At 35.9% G+C, this 20,790-nt stretch overlaps 1 protein-coding gene across 1 annotated transcript in view; it reads right to left on the reverse strand.

The window, feature by feature from the left end:
- Slc13a1 (solute carrier family 13 member 1) overlaps nt 1–20,790 on the reverse strand; it is a 123,710-nt gene that overhangs the window by 56,589 nt on the left and 46,331 nt on the right. Inside the window, exons 3-4 of the mRNA XM_071601307.1 lie at nt 16,802–16,852; nt 9,396–9,524 (exon numbers count right to left, since the gene is read on the reverse strand). Coding sequence (XP_071457408.1) covers nt 9,396–9,524; nt 16,802–16,852 — 180 coding nt within the window. The remainder of the gene's footprint in view (nt 1–9,395; nt 9,525–16,801; nt 16,853–20,790) is intronic.

Raw genomic sequence — 20,790 nt, forward strand, 5'->3', positions numbered from 1 at the left:
CTCTATAAAAGGCCTTAAGTCTTAGGGCTTTAAATGCCATCTATATACTGATGATTGTCAGATCTAATATGTACAGATTAGTTCTCCCTCATGAACTCTGTACTATAGATGAGATATATCCACAAGTTTACTCAATAGCTTCACTTAGATATCCAACAAATATTTCAAATTTATGTGTATAGCACTTTTCCAGGAGTCAGTTCTTCTATAATAAGTCTGCTGCACTCTTTCCCATTTCAATTAAAGGTAACTTTATTTTTCCAGGTGGCAGGTAAAAAACACTAGGAGGCATTCTTGAATCTCTTCTTTAATCTTATGCCATGTCCAATCAATCAGAAAAGTCTATTGGTTTTGCCTTCAAAATTTATCAGTAATAGAGACAATATCTCTATTACTACCCTTAGTCTGAATTACCATGGTCTCTTACATAGATCACAATAACCTACTATTTGTCTCCTTCCTTCTACCTTGTTTCTTAATACAGAAGCTTAAGGTATTTTTTTTTAAATCAAAGTCAGAAGAGATTTAACCCAGTGAATTAGAGGAAGGCTGCATTTCCAGTTGTTCCAGGGCTCGGGATTCAAGAAGCAGGAGCACTGCTTCTTAGTGAAGTACTGGCAATCTACTGGGACACTACAAGTTCACAGGGCAGAGATTCTGCTGCTGAATCAAACTCAGTCAAGTGATAGTGCCCTTTGTTCCACACAAAAACTAACCATGCTCAAACTTCAATGATACTTGAATGCAAAGAATAAAACAGACAAAATTCCCCACATAATGACCAAGCCCCAGGTAGAAACAGCTATTTAGGGGTAGGTCGTCAGGACCCACTTATGGGATCTAATCCTACAGGAAAAAACAAAGAGAATTAACACCAAAAATGTTGACACCCAAGTTGTGGTTTGGATATGACATATCCCCCTTAAAAGCTCATGTGTGAGACAATGCAAGAAGATTTAGAGGTGAAATGATTGGGTTATGAGAGCCTTAACCTAATCAGTGCATTAATCCACTGATAGAAATTACTGGGTCTTAACTGTAAGCAGGAAGAATGTGATTGAAGGAGGTAGATCATTGGGGGAATGCCTTTAAGGAATATATTTTGTTGTGGTGAGGAGAGCGTTCTCTCTCTCCCTTTCTCTCTCTACCCACCCCATTTCCGGTGCCATGTCCTCAACTGCTTTCCTCTACCACATTCTTCCATCATGCTGTTCTGCTTCACCTTGGGCCCCAAAGAATGGAGTCAGCTGTCCAAGAACTAAGACTTCTGAAATCATGAGCCCCCAGATAAACTTTTCCTTTTCTAATTATTCTTGTCAGGTCTTTTGGTCACAGAAACAAAAAAAGCAAAAGAGAAACAAGACCAAACTGACCATTAGAAATAAATTAATTCAAAATGGCAGAAATGAACACACCTCTGTCTATAATAAACAAACATTAATGAATGGTTTCACCTCTCCAACTGAAAGACAGAGGCTGGCAGAATGGATTAAAAAACAAGATCAAACTATGCTCTTTGTAAGAGACTCACCTTATAGGCAAAGACTGCCACAGGCTGAGAGTGAAAAGATAGAAATTTATATATCATGTAAATGGAGGTTAAACACAAGGAGTAGCTATTGTTATATCCAACAAAGCAGAACTCAGGCCAAAATTAATCAGAAGAGATAAAAAAAGGTCATGTCATAGTCTAAGGAAAAAATAATCCAACAAGAAGTTGTAACAATCATAATTATGCCCCAAACATTGGCATACCTAACCACGAAAAAGGCGCCACTTGAACTAAAGCTTCAGATAGACTAGTACAATAATACTGGATGATTTCCTTTTTAAAATATTTATTTATTTATTTTTAGGTGTAGATGGACACAACACAATGCCTTTATTTTTATGTGGTGCTGAGGATCGAACCCGGGTCCCACCCATGCTAGGGGAGTGCTCTACCACTGAGCCACAATCCCAGCCCAATACTGGATGATTTCAAAACACATTTTTCACCATCAGATAGGTAATTCAGACATAAAATCAGTAAAGACTTTTCAGATATGAAAATATTATAAATAAAATGTACTTAACAGGCATCTATAGAATATTTTATTCAACAGCTGAATATACTTTCTTCTTTGCTAAGAAGAGTTTTACCAAAAATGGAACTTTTACCAAAATAGATTATATTTTAGTCTACAAAACAACTTTTATAAAATACAAAATAATAATATAATTCCTTGTATCTTATCAGATCATAATGAAAAGAAATTAGAGATCAGCATCAAAAAACTCCACAGAAACTATATAACTATATGGAGATTGAACAATATACTTTTAAATGATGAATGGGTAATAGAAGAAATCAGGGGAGAAATTTAAAATTTTTAGAATCAAATGGGAATAGAGATACACCAGTAACTCTTAGGTACTATGAAGGCCATTCTAAGAGGAAATTTTATATATTTGTGAGTGTCTACATAAAAAATCAGAAAGATTCCAAATACACAACCTAATGATGCAATTCAAGATAATTGAAAAAGAAACATAAAACAATTACAAAACCAGTTTGAAGGAAGAAAATAACTAAAATCAGAGTCAAAATCAATGCAATTGAGAACTTAATAACAATAATACAAAGGATCAGTGAAATGAAGGGTTGGCTCTTTGAAAAGATAAACAAGATTGATAAGCCCTTATTCAAAATAACAGGGGTGGCGGGGGTGGCAGAGAGAGAGAGAGATAAGCCTGAAGTTAGTATAATTAGAGATGAAGAAGAAGAAATCACCACAGACATCACAGAAATGCAGAGGATCATTAGGCACTACTTTGAAAATTTGTACTCCAATAAATTGCAAAACTTAAAAGAAATGGGTAAATCGCTTTCCATAGATATGACCTGTCCTGCCTAAATTGACACAAGAGGATGTAGAAAATCTAAACAGACCAATAACTAGCATTGAGATGGAAGCAATAATAAAAAGGCTTCCAACAAAGAAAAACCTAGACCAGATTGATTGTCAACCGATTTTTACAATTTCTGATGTCTATAAGAGCTTTAAAGAAGAGCTAATTTCAATGTTCCTCAAATTATTTCATGAAATAGAAAGGGGTAAAACACTTCCAAATTCATTCTATGAAGCCAGCATCACCTAGATACAAAAACCAGTTAAGGACACATCAAGTAAAGAAAACCACAGACCAATATCCCTGATGAAATTAGATGTCAAAATTCTTAATAAAATATTAGCAAATTATATTCAACAAAATATTAAGATTGTACATCATGATAGAGTTCATATTTTTGTAGGGTTGCCAGGATGGTTTAACATACACAAATCGATAAATCTAATTCACCACATGAAGACAATTAAAGACAATATGTGATTCTGCAATCTGTATTTGGCGTAAAAATGGGAGTTCATAACCCACTTGAATCTAATGTATGAAATATGATATGTCAAGAGTTTTGTAATGTTTTGAACAACCAATAAAAAAGTAATAATAATAAATAAAAAATCACATAGTTATCTCAATAGATGCAGAGAATACATCAACAAAATTCAGCATTTATTAATTATAAAAACACTGAAGAAATGAGTAATAAAAGGAGCTTACATCAATGTTCTAAAGGCTATCTATTATAAACCCAAAGCTGACATCATAGTGAATGAGGGAAATCTAAAGACAAGGATGTCCACTCTCACAACTCCTATTCAATATAGTACTATAAATTATAGCCAGAGCAATTAGACACAAAAAGGAAATAAAATGATAAAAATAGGAAAGGAAGAAGTCAACTTATCACTGTTTACAGGCGATATGATCCTATACTAAGACAATCCAAAAAGCTCCACCAGAAGACTGCTATAACTAATAAAAAACAGATTTATCAAAATAGAATATTACACAATAAACATCAAAAATTCAAATATCTTTTCTAAACACCAATAAATCTGCTGAGAAAAAAATTAGGAAAACAATCCTATTCATAAAAGCCTCAAAAATATAACTAAGAATAAATCTTACCAAGGAGGTGAAAAGTTTGAAGAATGAAATAGAAAAAGACACAAGAAGATGGAAAAACCTCCAACGTTCATAGATAGGCAGGATTAATATTGTTTAAATGGCTATACTGCCAAAAGCAACATGCAGATTCAATGCAGTCCCTACCAATGTACCAAACATTCCACACAGAACTAGAAAAAAAAAGTCCTAAAATTCATTGGAAAGTATAAAAGTCCCAGAATAACCAAAGCAATTCTAAGCAAAAAAAAAAAAAAAAAAAAAAAAAAATCAATGCTAGAAATATCACAATACCTAACTTCAAATTTCACTATAGACCTAAAGTAACAAAAACTTCATGGTAGTGTTATAAAACAAACACACTGACCGATAGAACAGAATACAAGACACAAAAAGAAACTCTCCAGATACAGTCATCTGAACCTAGACAATAGGGCCAAAATCATACTCTACAAAAAAAGGCAGCACTTTTAACAAATGGTGCTTGGAAAACTGTTATCCATACGTAGAATGACACTAAATCCTCATCTCTCACCCTGCACAAAAATCGACTCAATATTGATCAAACACCTAGAAATTAGAACAGAAACTGTACAACTCCTGGAAGAAAATGTAAGGTCAACACTCCAATATATAGGTACAGGTAATAACTTTTTCAAGAGGACTCCTAAAGCTCAGGAAATAATATCAAGAATTGAGAAATGGGATGACATCAAATTAAAAAGCTTCTGCATAGCAAAGAAAACAATTGAAAATGTAAAGAAATGTGGGAGAAAATCTTTGCTAGTTACTCTTCTTTTGATATAGGGATTGAACCCAGGGTCACTTAATCAGTAACTCACATCCCCAGCCCTTTTTGTTTGTTTATTTTTATCTTTAGACTGGGTTTTGCTATGATGTTGCTCAGGGCATTATTAACTTGCTTAAATCTGGCTTTAAACTTGTGATCAGGATGATATAACCCTATCATATCTTCAGGCCTCAGCCCCCTGAGCCTCCAAGATTACAGGTGTACCTGGCTGCTAGCTACTTTTCTAATAGAGGATTAATGTCTAGAATACATAAAGAACTCAACAACTGTAACACTAAAAACCAAAGAGCCCAATTAATCAGTGGGCAAATGAACTAACAAAAGAAAAAAATACACGTGGCCAACAAATATATGAAAAAAAAAAAGTTCAACATGGTTAGCAATTAAGGAAATGCAAATCAAAGCTACAATGAAATTAGCTCCGGTCAGAATGGCAGTCATCAAGAATACAAACAATAATAAATCCTAAAGAAGATGTAGGAAAAAAAAGGAACACTTACACATTTTGGAGGGAATATATATTAGTACAACCACTATGGAACTCAGTATTCAATTTCCTCAGAAGACTGGGAATAGGGTTGTGGCTGTAACTCAGTGGTAGAGCACCTGCCTCACATGTATGAGGCACTGGGTCGATACTCAGAACCACTAAAAATAAATAAAGATATTTTTAAAAAAGACTGGGAATAGAAACACCAATACGACCCAGATATATCACTCCTCATTATTAACTCTAAAGAATTAAGGTCGTTATACCCTAGCCATACATGCATACCCAAGTTTATAGAGGCACAACTCACGCAATTGCCAAACTATGAAACCAGCCTAGGTGTCTGTCAATGGATGAATTAATTAAGAAAATGTGATGCATATACACAATGGAGTTTTATTCAACCATAAAGAAGAATGAAATTTTGCCATTTGCAGGAAACCGAATGGAACTTAAGAACATTATGTTAAGTGAAACAAACTAAACTCAGAAAGTCAAGGGTCGTATGTTTTCACTCAGAGGTGAAAGCTACTGAAGAAAAAGGAAAAAGGAAGATGGGGGATCTCATGAACACTGAAGGGAGATAAGTAGAAGAGAGAAAAGGGACCAGATGGAAGGGTGAGAGGAGGGAAAGGGAAATACTGAGAAATGACAATGGCCAAATTATTGTGTGCATGTATGAATATTTAACAATAAATCCCACACTATGTGTAATTATTATGCAACAATAATAAATATGAGGAAAAAAATCAAAGTCTGAGTAATCATGTCATTTTTCTCTCAAACTCCCCTGAAGGTTTCACTTCATTAAGAGGTAAAACCTAACAGTGACTTCCTTTGGCCCTATTTGGTCCAGTCCCTCCTCACATTACCTCCTTGACATCTTCTCTCATTCCTACCTTTACTCATTCTGCTTCAGTCATACTGCAGACTTGGACCTGCCTGAAGGCCTTTAAAAGCCCTGGATGTTCCCCCTTCTGCAGTGGTCATTCTCCAGATACTCAAATGGCTAACCTCCTCATCTCCAGCAAATCTTTGTCCTGTATCACCATCTCCATGAGATCCACCCCAGCCAATATAAAATGGCTATTCTCTCTGTTCTTCAGTAACATTTTGCATTTTTACTTAGCATTAATTACCTTTGTAACTCAATATTTAATTAATCTATTAATCAGATATTTTGTTTTCTCTTTTTGTTCCCCTAAAAAGTTAGGGATCTTTTGTCTGTTTCTACATGTTGATGTTTTTTCCAAGTGCCTGGAAATTTCTACCACATAAATATTTACTAAGTAAATATGTAACATAACATTTATATGTATATCATTATTTATATTTACATATACAAATGTGTACATATTTCACATTTATATATACAATTTATCTATAAACATATTTTCAATAATAATAATAATAATAATATTGATACTTCTTATGGAATATCAAATTGGGCACACCACAAATGCTTTGAATTTCAGGTTTAATTCAACAGATATGAGAAGAGTTCAGTATTGGTCAATATTCTTCAACTAAAGTGATGTGCTCAATGAGATATAAGTGTTTAACATTGGCTTGCTAAATCGGTAAACTAGGGTTAGAAATATGGTGGCCAAAGAGAGAGGTATTTAGGGCTCTGAACTTAGAGGAGGACAGTAATGACACATTGTCCTACTCAATGACAGGTTTGATATTCAAAGATGCTGAAATAGGATGCAATGATAGTTCAATACTCTCAAAACTGAATATTAAAACTGTTAATAATGCTTGTGATATTGTTTGTATCATTGTTTCCCATCAATTTAAAACAACAGTTGAGAATGATACAACCATGGGGTATCATTGTTTCACCTCTGTTACAAAAATGGTGAAGTTGTGTTGCTTTATCATGTCCCACTTTTAGATGATTAAAATGACATGTTAAGGGTTGTACAAGTAATTAGAACAAATATTGAGTTTTAAGCTAAGGCCTTTAAACTGAATCTCTAGCTCTTCCCAGAATATCCTGAAGCTTTGGTCAACTATTAATGAATTAACGTCATTTACCCTGTCTTGAAAAAGGATCACAAGACTGAAGAACTGCCTTCTCCACTAAAATTCCTAACTGTTTTGACCACTGTTAAGCTTTCTAGGTACAGAAAGTCACATAAAGTTTAAAACAAACTTAGGCTGAAATATCAGAGTGGAGATGATAATTTTCTTTTGCAGCAATCTGAATGTTTCTGGAGTGATCTATTCATTTTTTTTCTCCAGTATCTAAATATTTGCTAATATATATTGAACACTTATTTAAAAAAAAAAAAAACCTTCACATTTATTAACTAATTTAAGTCTGAAGTATGGTTGACAAACTAGAGTTAGTTCTGGGAAGTAAAAAAGATGGTGGTGATTTAGTTGGGGGTGTTCGATTTGAGGATGGAAGTTGTAGTCTAGAAATCTTAAAGACTAGAGGTGGAATGTATAGAGGAAATCATACTAATTTTAAAAATCTAAGCAATACTGTCATGCAAACAAAAGATAAGGTTTATTTGTAAAATCTTAGATGGCACATAATTTAACAAATGAAAATGACTAAATTTCAGACTTGAGATCAATAAAGCTACATTGTTTCAAAGTTAAAATTATTTTAAAATGATATGATTATTAAAAGTGATATGGGTTAGTTGAGGCCCATGACTCAGAAAACTTTTAAAAACTGAAGGATCTATAAGAGATATTGTGGAAGAGATCCCCGCCACAGGTTCTAGTGGATCCAGAATTCTCTCCCAAATTTAAGATTCTGGGACTGTTAAGTTAGTATGAGGCTGGCTGGCATCTTGGGCAGGTTTCCTCAGCTATAGAGATATAATTAATATTGGTACCTGTAAGTTTGAAGTCTGTGTCCTCTGCATACCACAAAGAGGCAGCACATTGGAACATTTAAGACACTTGATTTTTTTTTTTTTTATCTGATTCTATGGTAGCAGAATGTCAATGTGGGGATAAGAGAAACTGAAGTACAGTCCTAGCCATGCTGTCCTCCTAACCACTGTTAATTAGAAAGAAAAGAGCCATGGTTAGAAGGAGGGATAAACACAGTAAGAAAAGAAGAGCAGGAAGGATAAGAAATGCAAAATGATTTGGAGTCAAAAATGGAGAAAAATGACAAGACAATCAAGAAGGGAACAGATTGTCTCTCCAGAAAAACTGTAATCAGGGTTAGTTAAAAAGAAAATCTTCACCCACATTAAACACAAGCGAGCCTCAAGAGAGCAGTGTTGAACCCAGGAAGAAGACAGAAGTCCAAAGGTGATAAATTGCACTGACTGGCAACTTGAACTTGACCTTTTTCCTGAGAACGTTTCAGCTGTGGTTTATTTTTATTTTTTTGTGGTTCTGAGATTGAACCCAGGGCCTTGTGCATGCGAGGCAAGCTCTCAACCAACTGAGCTGTATCCTCAGCCCTCATCTGTGGTTTACACAGTTGTTTGCTTGGTGTCAGAAGACTGCATGGAGATAGATATTCTGGTTTCAGTGCATTTCATGCTTTTAATGTAAAACTGAATCCATTTTCTTCAGATGGGTACCCTTAGATTGTATAAAGGTAAGAAACAGCTCTCAGCATGAGTAAACTCTTCTCAGCAAGAACAAAATACAAATAAATACACATGAAAGTTGATTTGCCTTTATCTTTTGAAATGGCAGTTTTCAGAGAAAGAAAATTAGGAAGCTTTTTCTTCATTAAAAACAAAAATTATTCTCCAACACGGTGAGACCAAATTCTGGTGAATAGAACAACTAACTCCTGCAGGATGTGAATGAATTGCCCCTTTTGTTGGGAGGGAGGCACCAACGATAGATGTCCTAAAGAGAAGATGAGACTTACAATTTTCCTACAGATACATGTGATTCCAGAATTTGAAACTTATGTTTGTTCCCTAGGGAGGGACACATAGGCAGAATTCCAGAGGAAAGGAACAACTGGAAGTTTGAAGGGACTTACAGGGAAACTTTCTCAATAGAATTACTGCTCCCTTTAAAAGCAGCTTTTCTAAAAAATAAGCACAAAATAAGGAATCTAATCATGACAACATTTGCAGAAGAACTTACGTGTGTAGAACGCATGATCCCAAACATGGGGAACATTAAACCAGGCAGCAAAGCTGTGACTGACAGAGGTAGAGCTTCTGTGATCCAAAATATGGCTACAACGAAGAGTACGTAGGCACATTCTGCTTCCTGGAAAGAACAGAGGCAAAACCCAAGGTGAAATCACCAGCCTAGAGAAATCATCATTCAAACCAAAACCATTCATTCTGGATGGAGCCAAATCACAGAAAAAGTAAGACTCTCGGAAGATCTCTGCATCTTAGAGTTGTCAGAAAATAATTTTTAGGGGTTCCAAGGGACAACATTTAATATACATGAAAAACCAAAGACAGAAAAAATAACCCTCATTTCTTTCATTTTTCCATAAGAACAGAACACCATCTAGTTAATTTTCTGGGTTCATGTTTGTGCATTTGGATGTTTGTATTCACCTTCCTTTGGCCTCTAAAATGCATTCCCAATGCTGCTGAGCAATAGCCAGGTAATAGCCTTTCCCTTGGGGCAGGACACTTGCCTCTTAATTGCTTGCCTGGTTCCTGCTCAGATAGGACTGATGTACCCCTACCCCTTGCCCTTTCTAACTAAAATAGGGAAAACATCCTAGGGGAATTTTTTGCTGTACTTGATCTCAAAGGAAGAACGATGATAATGAATGGTGATATGGATAAGCCTGAAACCATCTTCTAAGTGACATGAACCTGGAGGTAAAGAACTTTCTATTCTGCTTTTTGAGAAAGACACCCAAGATCCTAGAGAGACTCAACAGGAATGTGACTTAATAGAATCGGTTGCTTTGGTTGGTATATAACTGTAAGTTTCTGTTTTAGGGCACTGATAAGAAGTGGTTAAAATTCATCGTCATGTTTGACTTAAATAATTTTGATAAACAATCACTTGGAATGTACTAAGGGATCCATAAAAGCTGATATCTACTATATGGCTTTGTTTTGCTCTCACACTGCTTGCTCTCTGAAAATTCTGAGTTGCATTTGAAAAATTTACAAAAAAAAATGTTACATGGGTTTAATGAGGTCTTTTATTTAAAGCTTATACAATTTCTAGCTCTGATGCCCTCTGTTTCACCTACCTCAGTCTGAGTCCTTTGGGCTTGGTGTTAATTCCCCTAGCATTCCTACACTTCCAGTGGGTTTCTAAGAGATTCTTAATAAGCCAGGATTGTGTCATATCTTTATTGTGTTATCTTTTTAAAGGAAGAATAAAAGTGTTTTGATGTTGACAGTTTCTTACAGAGTCAGCGTCTATTGTCTTGACAAACAATAAAACAGCAAAGCAACACTGAGCCTTGACTGTGTCTTCCTAAGATGCTCTCAAAAGAATTTGTGAATGCTAGTTTGATTTTAAATGCCTGTGTAGAAGAAAGGCTGTGCATTTTCTTGTAATGAGAACTCATAGATAACCCAAAATTTGTTCTTACAACTTTGTTTTCTATCATACTTGCAAAGAACTTGGATTTCAAAGATAAAATGGACCCTTTTATTGTCTTGCTCCCTCATTACAATGAACCAGCCTCCTGGTACTACTTATTCCCCTGTTATTTTATTTATTAAATCTGTACCTCCACCTCCATCCAATTCCTGCACCCTGAGCAAGGCTGTTCTGAAATGGGATCATTCTGCAAGGATCCATTTTGACTTTGTCATTCCCTTACATACAGCCAGATTAAGGACTAACCACACCACTCACTCTCTGGAACACCAATCTCTACAGGGTTGCCATAATATCAGAGAAATAAACAGAATACATAAGACTAGCTAATTCTGATCCCACGTATAACCGCTACAATAGGGGTTGAAACTTCGTGTCAACCTGAGTTTCCTTCAGCAAGGCAGTCCTCAAATGCTCCCATGGGACAGCTTAATGACAGAATAAAAGCAAAATTAAAATCATTAAATTATTAGCTATCCTGGACTACTTTAGATTTTAGCTAGCACAGAGCTGACATAAAAACATAGTCTGTGACTTTCAGTTGTTTTTGAAAACAATTCAAAATCCTCATCTTGCATTCAGTCTCCTCTACTCTAACAAGACTTATATCAATACTTACCAACACCAACCCTCTATTTCTAAGGAGCTTTCTTTTTTTTCCCTATGCTTATATTTTTTATTAATTTTCTTACTTATATATGATAGCAGAATGCATTACAATTCTTACTACAAATACAGAGCACAAATTTTTCATATCTCTGGTTGTATACAAAGTATATTCACACCAATTCATGTCTTCATACATGTACTTTGAATAATAATGTCCATCACATTCCACCATCACTTCTAACCCCCTGCCGTTTCTCTTCTCCTCCCACCCCTCTGCCCTATCTAGAGTTCCTCTATGCCTCCCATGGTCCCCGCTCCTACCCCACTATGAATCAGCCTCCTTATATCACAGAAGACATTCAGCAGTTGGGTTCTTGGGTTTGGCTAACTTCACTTAGCATTGTCTTCTCTAACTCCATGAATTTACTGGCAAATGCCATGATTTTATTCTCTTTTATTGCTGAGTAATATTCAATTGTGTATATATGCCATATTTTTGATCCATTCATCTATTGAAGGGTATCTAAGTTGGTTCCAGAGTTTAGCTATTGTGAATTGTGCTGCTATAAACATGGATGTGGCTGTGTCCCTGTAGTATGCTGTTTTTAAGTCCTTTGGGAATATACTGAGGAGAGGGATAGTTGGGTCAAATGGTGGTTCCATTCCCAATTTTCCAAGGAATCTCCATACTGCTTTCCATATTGGCTGCACCAATTTGCAGTCCCACCAGCAGTGTGTTAATGTACCTTTCCCCCTCATCCTCGTCAACACTTATTGTTTTTTTTTAAATATAGCTTTATTTTGTTTATTTATTTTTATGCGGTGCTGAGGATCGAAAACAGGATCTCACACGTGCAATGCGAGTGCTCTACCGCTGGGCCACAACTCCAGCCCCTACTTATTGTTGTTTGTATTCCTAATAGCTGCCATTCTGACTGGAGTGAGATGAAATATTAGAGTAGTTTTGATTTGCTTTGCATTTCTCTAATTGCTAGTGACGATGAACATTTTTTTCATATATTTGTTGATTGATTGTATAGCATCTTCTGAGAAGTGTCTGTTCAGGTCCTTGGCCCATTTATTGATTGGGTTAATTTTTATTTATTTATTTATTTATTTTTGTGTGTGTGTTTAGCTTTTCGAGTTCTTTACACACCTTTTTTATACTTGGGTTCTGATCCCTGCTGTTTGTCATGCGCACTTTGAACTCTAATTTAAATGTTCAACTATATAGTAAGCCTCCAGATTCCCTTTTGTGCTAGTTTCTGCCAGTTTCTGCCCATATTCTAAACCCTTTCACCTTGTCTTACTATTTGGATAAAGTAGTTGTAAATATAGCAAGAAAATTATATTTGTTTGGCTCAGAATGTTTTATTTGTATATGTGTGTATGTATTTACAAACCAGTACATTTTACATTAAGAATAAAGTGAATTTATGGCTTCTTTTTAGAAATGGAGAGATTCAGTTAACACCAAGATCATCTTCTTCCATGGTGGCAATTCTCCAGATCCAAGGAGAGCAGCAGTGTTCTCCAGTTTTACAGAGCAGCACCAAGCCACTTCATACATTCTCTTCCCTTCTTGGCTTTTGTCAGCACGGGAGTGAAATCTCTGCTCTTCCTGTCAAACCTTACTTCACCATCCCAGAATCAACACTTATTGCTCACTAGGTACCTTGTGTAACGCTTATGTGTTTCATGAATCAGCAACATCAGCCTGATCCAGGAGCTTGACAAATACAGGGTATCAGGCCCTTTCCTACAAGTATGGAACCAAGATCAGCATGTCAACTCCCAATGTGATTTTTATCTATGTTAAAGTTTGAGAAGCACAGGGCTACATGCTTATCTAGTCTTCCCTCTTATCTTTAATTCTGGGTCCAGAATCTTGCTTCCAGGTAGTACCCTTCTTCCCAGGCTGAATATCTAGATTTATATAACCCATTTGGAAAATGTGTCCATCTTTCAACATGCAGCTCAGATTTATGCCTGTCTGTAGAGCTTCCCCTAGGCATAGGTGCACATTTTATATCTTTACATATAAGTTCTAGGAGACTATAATGGCATCTGGCTAAAGCACTGTATTTACATCATCCTAGAATTGTGGGAATTACTCCATTTTTCCATATCTGAAGGAAACTGAATGTCTAAGAAAGGAGGAAAGCAGAGTTACCTGGGAGTACTCTATTTTAAAAAAATTAACACATAAATTCTATGCATTCATTATGTCCATGATGTTTTGAAGTATATTTCTTTATGTAGATGTGTGTGTGTGTGTGTGTGTGTGTGTGTAGTGGAATGGCTAAATATAGCTAAATAATATATGCATTACCTCACATTATTATCATTTCTGTGGTGAGATCACTTTACTTATGCTGTCATAACATTTTTCAAAAATACAGCATATTATTAACAGTAGCCAATATATTGCACAATAGATCTACTGACCTTATTCCTCCTATCTTTTGAGCAACATTGTCTCAACCCCCTACAACAACCACCCCAGTCTCCGGTAGCCATTATATTCTCTACTTCTATGAGAGATCAACTTTTTTTAGATTCCATATATGAGTGAGATCATGCAGTGTTGGTCTTTTTTCATTGTTAAATCAAATACATTTAACATAATTTCCTCCAGATCCATCCAGATTTTCATAAATAAGAGGATTTAATTCCCTTTTGTAAATGGATGTATTTTATTGCATATATAAACCATATTTTCTTTTTTAAGTATATTTTTAGTTATAGTTGGGCACAATACCTTTATTTTATTCATTTATTTTTATGCGGTGCTGAGGATCTAACCCAGCTCCTCGAATGTGCTAGGCAAGCGCTCTACCACTGAGCCACAATCCCAGCCCAAGAATCATATTTTCTTTATCTTTTTATTCATTGAATATTAGGTTGATTACTAATCTTGCATATTGTGCTGTAATAAATAAGAGAATGCAAATAGCTTTTCTATAAACTAGTTCCATTTCCTTTGGATATATACCCAGTGCTAAGATTACTGCATCATTTTGTAGTCCTGTTTTTAATTTGTTGAGTAACCTTCATAGTGTTTTCTCTGGTGGCTGCACTAAGTCATATTTCCACCAATAGTGTGCAAGAGTTCCCTAATCTCTACATCCTCACCAGAGCTTGTTATCTTTTGTCTTTTTGATAATAGTCTAAAAGAAGTGAAATGATGTCTCACTGTGGTTTTAACTTGCATTTCCCTAATGATTAGTAGTACTGAGCATTTTTAGTATATCTTTTGGCCATATGTATGTCTTCTTTTGAGAACTGTCCATTCAGGCTCTTTGCCCTGATTTCTTTATTTTCTTACTATTGGATCTTTTGAACTCTTTAAATACTTTGGATATCAACTCCTTACAAATAATAATAAGCCCTAATTAATAATGAGCTTAGGATAATAAACCCTGGTTATTGGGTCATTTTTTTCTTACTAATAAGTTGTTTGAGCTCATATGAATTTTGAATATTAAAGCTTTATAAGATGCGTAGTTTGCAAATATTCTCTCCCATTAATTAGGCTGTCTTTTCACTCTATGGATTGTTTCCTTTGTTGTGCAGAATCTTTTTAATTTGATACAATCCCATTTGCCTATTTTTGCTATTGTTTCCTATGCTTTTTGTCCAAAAAAACATTGACAATTCCAATGTCTTGAAGCATTTGTCTTATGTTTTCTTCTAGTATTTAAATAGTTTCAAGTATTTTTAAGTCTTTAATCCATTTTTAATCGACTTTTGTGCATGATGTGAGATAAAGGTCTAATTTTACTCTTCTGCATGTGGATATCCAGTTTTTCCAATACTATTTATTGAAGAGACTATCATTTCCCATGTGGGTTCGGCACCTTGGTTGAAAATAAATTTTGTTGTAAATGCAGGGGTTTATTTCTGGGTCTCTTTTTCATTCCATTGCTCTATGTGTATGTTTTTATGCCAGTATCATGCTGTTTGGGTTGCTAAAGCTTTATAGTATATTTTGAAGTCAGATAGTATGATGTCTCTAGCTTTGTTCTTTTTGCTGAAGATTACATTGGCTATTCAGGGTCTTTTAGGGATACATATAAGTTTTAGAATTGTTTGAGTGCTCTTTAATGAGCAGGATGATCATCTGCCCCAGTTTTCTCAGGACAGTGCTAGTTTATACCTGTTGTAGAGGTGACTCTTATTAGCATCCCCTTTCATTCTCAAAAGTTTCCCTCTTTAGCTGATAAATTATGCACACATTCTATTGATGGGTCTATCCCGGGAATTCCTCCTTTTTCCAGTTCCCTTTCTTTCTTCTTTAAAAAAAAAAAAAAATTCTTGTTACTGTTGTCATGGACCTTTATTTTATTATTTATTTATATGGGGGTGCTGAGAATCAAACCCAGTGCCTCACACATGCTAGGAAAGCACTCTACCACTGAGCTACAACCCCAGTACCCAGTTCCCTTTCTTTATTCTGTGATTTTCCTTGGAGTTGGGGGCAAGAAAGCATCTTTTCTCTTCAATATTCCTTAGGCATTCAATAACATAAGACTAATCCAAGAATAATCCCAAACATTTTCTTAAGATAATATAAAAATAAAATTTATGGGGTTATTGGTATGCTTTGAAATAAAAAAGATCTCTGAATGTTTTTTTCCAGGAATAAGAAAAGTACAAAATACAGAGGAGAGCAAACATTTTATCTTTTTCTGTTATGAGGGTAAACAGATTCTTCTGATGAAGAAGAAAACTCAGAAGTTATCTATGTTACAACTCAGAAAGGGTCCTGGCAATTCAATTCATAGAATCATCTTTGAGGTAGAAAATACAATGGCTCCATTTTGTCATTAGAAATTCATAGGTTTATCCATTATCTCAAGCTCCATCATCCTTTTTTTCCTGTTGATCTCTTCTAGAGTTTGGAGGGTTTTTGTTTCTTTGTTTTTACTTCTCTCTCTTTCTTTACCTTTTTAAGAGGCCCCTTACTCCCAGATCAGAAACACCACACACTAATGCCAATGCCCATTACCAGCACCCCTACTACCACAAAAGAGCAATGAGAAAGTACTGAAATGTGTACACTTAGAAATGGTTAAAATGCTAAATTTTATGTCACATGTATTTTCCCACAATAATGGCTCCCAGCAAATAAAAATTAAGGGGGGGGGGGGGAAGAACAATGAGAAAATACTGAAGCAGCAATACAAGAACCAATTGTCAAATAAAAGAGAAAGTGAATCTTTTATCCCCCTGCTCAACTCAAGTCTAGTGGAAGTCACTGATACAGCTGATGTCATTATTATAATTAACTCTGCAACCTGAACGAGTACACATTTTAATCAAATTCTGTCCCAGAGATAGCAAAGTACTTTAGTATTATGAATTCTTGAACTGAGTGGCAGAAACAAAAGTAATGTCTGCTTTCATCTTGTGAAGAAATACACATAAATGAAAATGATTTGGAATTCTTACCAAAAAAAAAAAAATTTAAATCATAATTCCTTTTCAAAATCCTATATATGAAACAAACAAGAGCAGGAATAGAAGGAAGAGGAGGAGAAAGAGGACAAAGGAAAATCTTTAGGAAACTTGTTCAAAAATAAAAATGACCATTGTCTGTCTGCTCAAAACCCTCTATAAACCTTAGCCGTTCCAAAATTTTACATCAAGAAGTTCAGCAGACAAACCACGTTCAGCCAGGCACAGGCAGCTGTGTGGAATACAGATGTCACAGATTCCATTAACTCACAGACAGGGCAATGCCACTTAACCCCTGTTGCCTGCTCTGGGTGTGCTCTGGCCCTCCCTGGCCTTTTCACAGCCGTCTCCATCCTTCCTACTGCAAGGAGCTTCTGCCACAGTAAGAGTGATAATCAGTCACAGGAAGGTCCTGTTACTTTACATTAAAATATCAAAGAAGTCAAAGGTTTCTAGCTGTAAGTTTCAACAGAGTTTTAAAACTTACAAAACATTAAAAACAGATAGAAAGTGATATGTATTTGTATACCTTATCATAGTTAACAAACATTGACATTTCTCCACATTAGCTTGAATTTTTCAAAATAAACAAAACATTTCAGTGAAAGAAGACTGATGAGTGCCACCTCCTCATGACCTTCTCCTCTGGGCATGCCAATGTCAATCACTGTGTGGAAGGTAGATTTTGTATCCTTTCTGTCCATGCTTGTGTTATTTTGGTACATGTAGAGATTAATATCTTAATAAGCAACATATGGCTTTAGAATTAATGATAATATGATATACTTATTTTGATATAATCTTAAAATACATTTTATATATTTATTTTGATTTAATATTTAGATATCATTTTGTAACTTTGTTTCTTTTTATTCATTTATTTGGCTCAAATGCATTCATGTTGATAAATGTGTAACTATTGTCAATTCATTTTAAGTGGATATAGCATACCTTTTTATGACTATATTAGGCATTTATTTGCTTGTGTTTCTGCTGGTGACTGTTTGCCACCCCTCCCCAATTTTTCAAAAAAGTTGTTCTGAGCATCTTAGTGCTTAGCTCCACATGGATATAGGAAAGAGATATTCTATGCTGGCATAGAAAGCAAATAGCAAAATTTAGTGGTGGAAGCATCCATTTGAACTTTCCTAGTCATTGCCCATTTTCTGTCCAAGAGAGTTGTACTAATTTATATCAGCACTAATGATATGAAAAGGTCCTCCCTCCTCTCCTGTTTCTACTCTTTAAAAATCATTTATTGTAATATTATCACATTTAAATTTCTGTAGCTCTTCAATAAGATTTGAATCTGTATGACAAGTTGCTTATCTTACATTTCTATGAAACTTGCCCTGTTAGTTTTAAGCTTTTATTCTTTTTTTTTTTTAACAATTAAGATCAAACTTTTATGTTGGAAATGCCTTCTTGACCTTCAGTCCTTGGCCTACTTTTACAGTCATGCCCCAGTATATTAGTCTGTTTTACATTGCTATAACGAAATATTGAAGATGGGGAGGTATATGTTGCCCAGAGTTTTGGAGGCTGAAAGTCCAAGATGAATTGGGCCCTTTTCTTTGGCTCCTAATGTCGGCCTCATGGTGAATGGCATCCGAATAGGGAGTACATGCGAGAGGGGTCACATGGTGAAACAGGAAGCCAGAGACCAGGAAGGGATCACTCTTGCTCTTTTTATAATAATCCACTCTCATGGGAACTAATTGGATTCTCAGAAGAATACTTTAGTCCCCTTTCGAAAGCAGCACCTGCAATGACCTAATTACATCCTACTAAGCCCCATGTCTTAAAGGTTCCATAACCTTTAAATATCATTACACTGGGGACCAAGCTTCCACCACATGAACCCTTCAGGTTATACCCAAACCATATCCAAATCATAGCACATGCTAGCCTAACTTCCTTCATCATTGGCAAGTCTGTTGCGAATCCACAGCTGAGCCTCCCTCTCATTATCTCCCCTAATTACTCAACAGGACACTTGACCCACTATATCTTTTTCTGTGAACTACAGAGTTAAATTCCCATCATATTGTTCTGAGGACGGTATCAATTCCCATCTTACTCTCAATAGACTATTCTCTTCTACTGGTTAACTTAATGCTGATTGAAGCCTCTAGACTGGCTTGATGGGCACCTCTCACCCAACCATTCCAGAGGGATCATGGTGGTCCTTTTCCAGTAATTCCCCTTTACCCCTGTCTATGGTCTACTTATCTCCCCACTGGATTCCCTTATATGCACCTTAGTATGGCTGGAGATCCCACTAGTATTCCAGGTTCACACCTCCTCCACCTCCCTCAACAAGTGTGGGGAAGGACAATTGAGGCAGCTATTTTGGTGCAGTAGATGTTTCTTATGTGGGAAAAAGTCAACATCAGCTACAGGAGGCCCAATTAGTCATGGCCAAGGAACTATATTACCAGCTACAATTGAGAACCAATGGTCTTGAGACTCTTGCTGCCTCCCTTGACTGTTGGGGCCATGGTCTTAAACAATACCATTGCTCTCAACTATCTTTTGGCTTCCCAGGAAAGAGTTTGTTCCCTGGTCAATAAATTCTGTAGATGATGGGTAGATGATGTTCATTAGATAGCTCACGTGCTCTGTGACTTTAAACATACGCAGACCAATATTACTCAGAGCATTACCCACATCCAAGAAATTCCTCTGTCCTTTGATTATTCTTCTGGTTGACTTCCACAGCCTTCAGGATACTTAACTCTCCTTATTTAACTCTCCATGGCCTTCCATTGTTCTTCTTTGCATTCCTTTGGATTTGACTCCTCCTCATCCTCCTTCAGAAGATCTACTTGTTAACATCTGACTGACCATGGGGTTCACTTTCAAGCCTGGCACTCTTTAGATTATTATTATTATTTTTTAAATTTTTTATTGTTGGCTGTTCAAAACATTACATAGTTCTTGATATATCATATTTCACACTTTGATTCAAGTGGGTTATGAGCTCCCATTTTTACCCCATATACAGATTACAGAATTACATCAGTTACACATCCATTGATTTACATATTGCCATACTAGTGTCTGTTGTGTTCTGCTGCCTTTCCTATCCTCTACTATCCCCCCTCCCCTCCCCTCCCATCCCCTCTTCTCTCTCTGCCCCCTCTACTGGCATTCATTTGTCCCCCTTGTATTATTTTTCCCTTTCCCCTCACTTCCTCTTGTATGTACTTTTGTATAACTCTGAGGGTCTCCTTCCATTTCCATGCAATTTCCCTTCCCTCTCCCTTTCCCTCCCACCTCTCATCCCTGTTTAATGTTAATCTTCTTCTCATGCTCTTCGACCCTACTCTGTTCTTAGTTACTCTCCTTATATCAAAGAAGACATTTGGCATTTGTTTTTTAGGGATTGGCTAGCTTCACTTAGCATAATCTGCTCTAATGCCATCCATTTCCCTGTAAATTCTATGATTTTGTCATTTTTTAATGCAGAGTAATACTCCATTGTGTATAAATGCCACATTTTTTTTTTATCCATTCATCTATTGAAGGGCATCTAGGTTGGTTCCACAGTCTTGCTATTGTGAATTGTGCTGCTATGAACATCGATGTAGCAATGTCCCTGTAGCATGCTCTTTTTAGGTCTTTAGGGAATAGACCGAGAAGGGGAATAGCTGGGTCAAATGGTGGCTCCATTCCCAGCTTTCCAAGAAATCTCCATACTGCTTTCCAAATTGGCTGCACCAATTTGCAGTCCCACCAGCAATGTACAAGTGTACCCTTTTCCCCACATCCTCGCCAGCACTTGTTGTTGTTTGACTTCCTAATGGCTGCCAATCTTACTGGAGTGAGATGGTATCTTAGGGTGGTTTTGATTTGCATTTCTCTGACTGCTAGAGAT

This window comes from Marmota flaviventris, chromosome 1, assembly GCF_047511675.1.
Source record: "Marmota flaviventris isolate mMarFla1 chromosome 1, mMarFla1.hap1, whole genome shotgun sequence".
NCBI classification, from domain to species: Eukaryota; Metazoa; Chordata; class Mammalia; order Rodentia; family Sciuridae; genus Marmota; species Marmota flaviventris.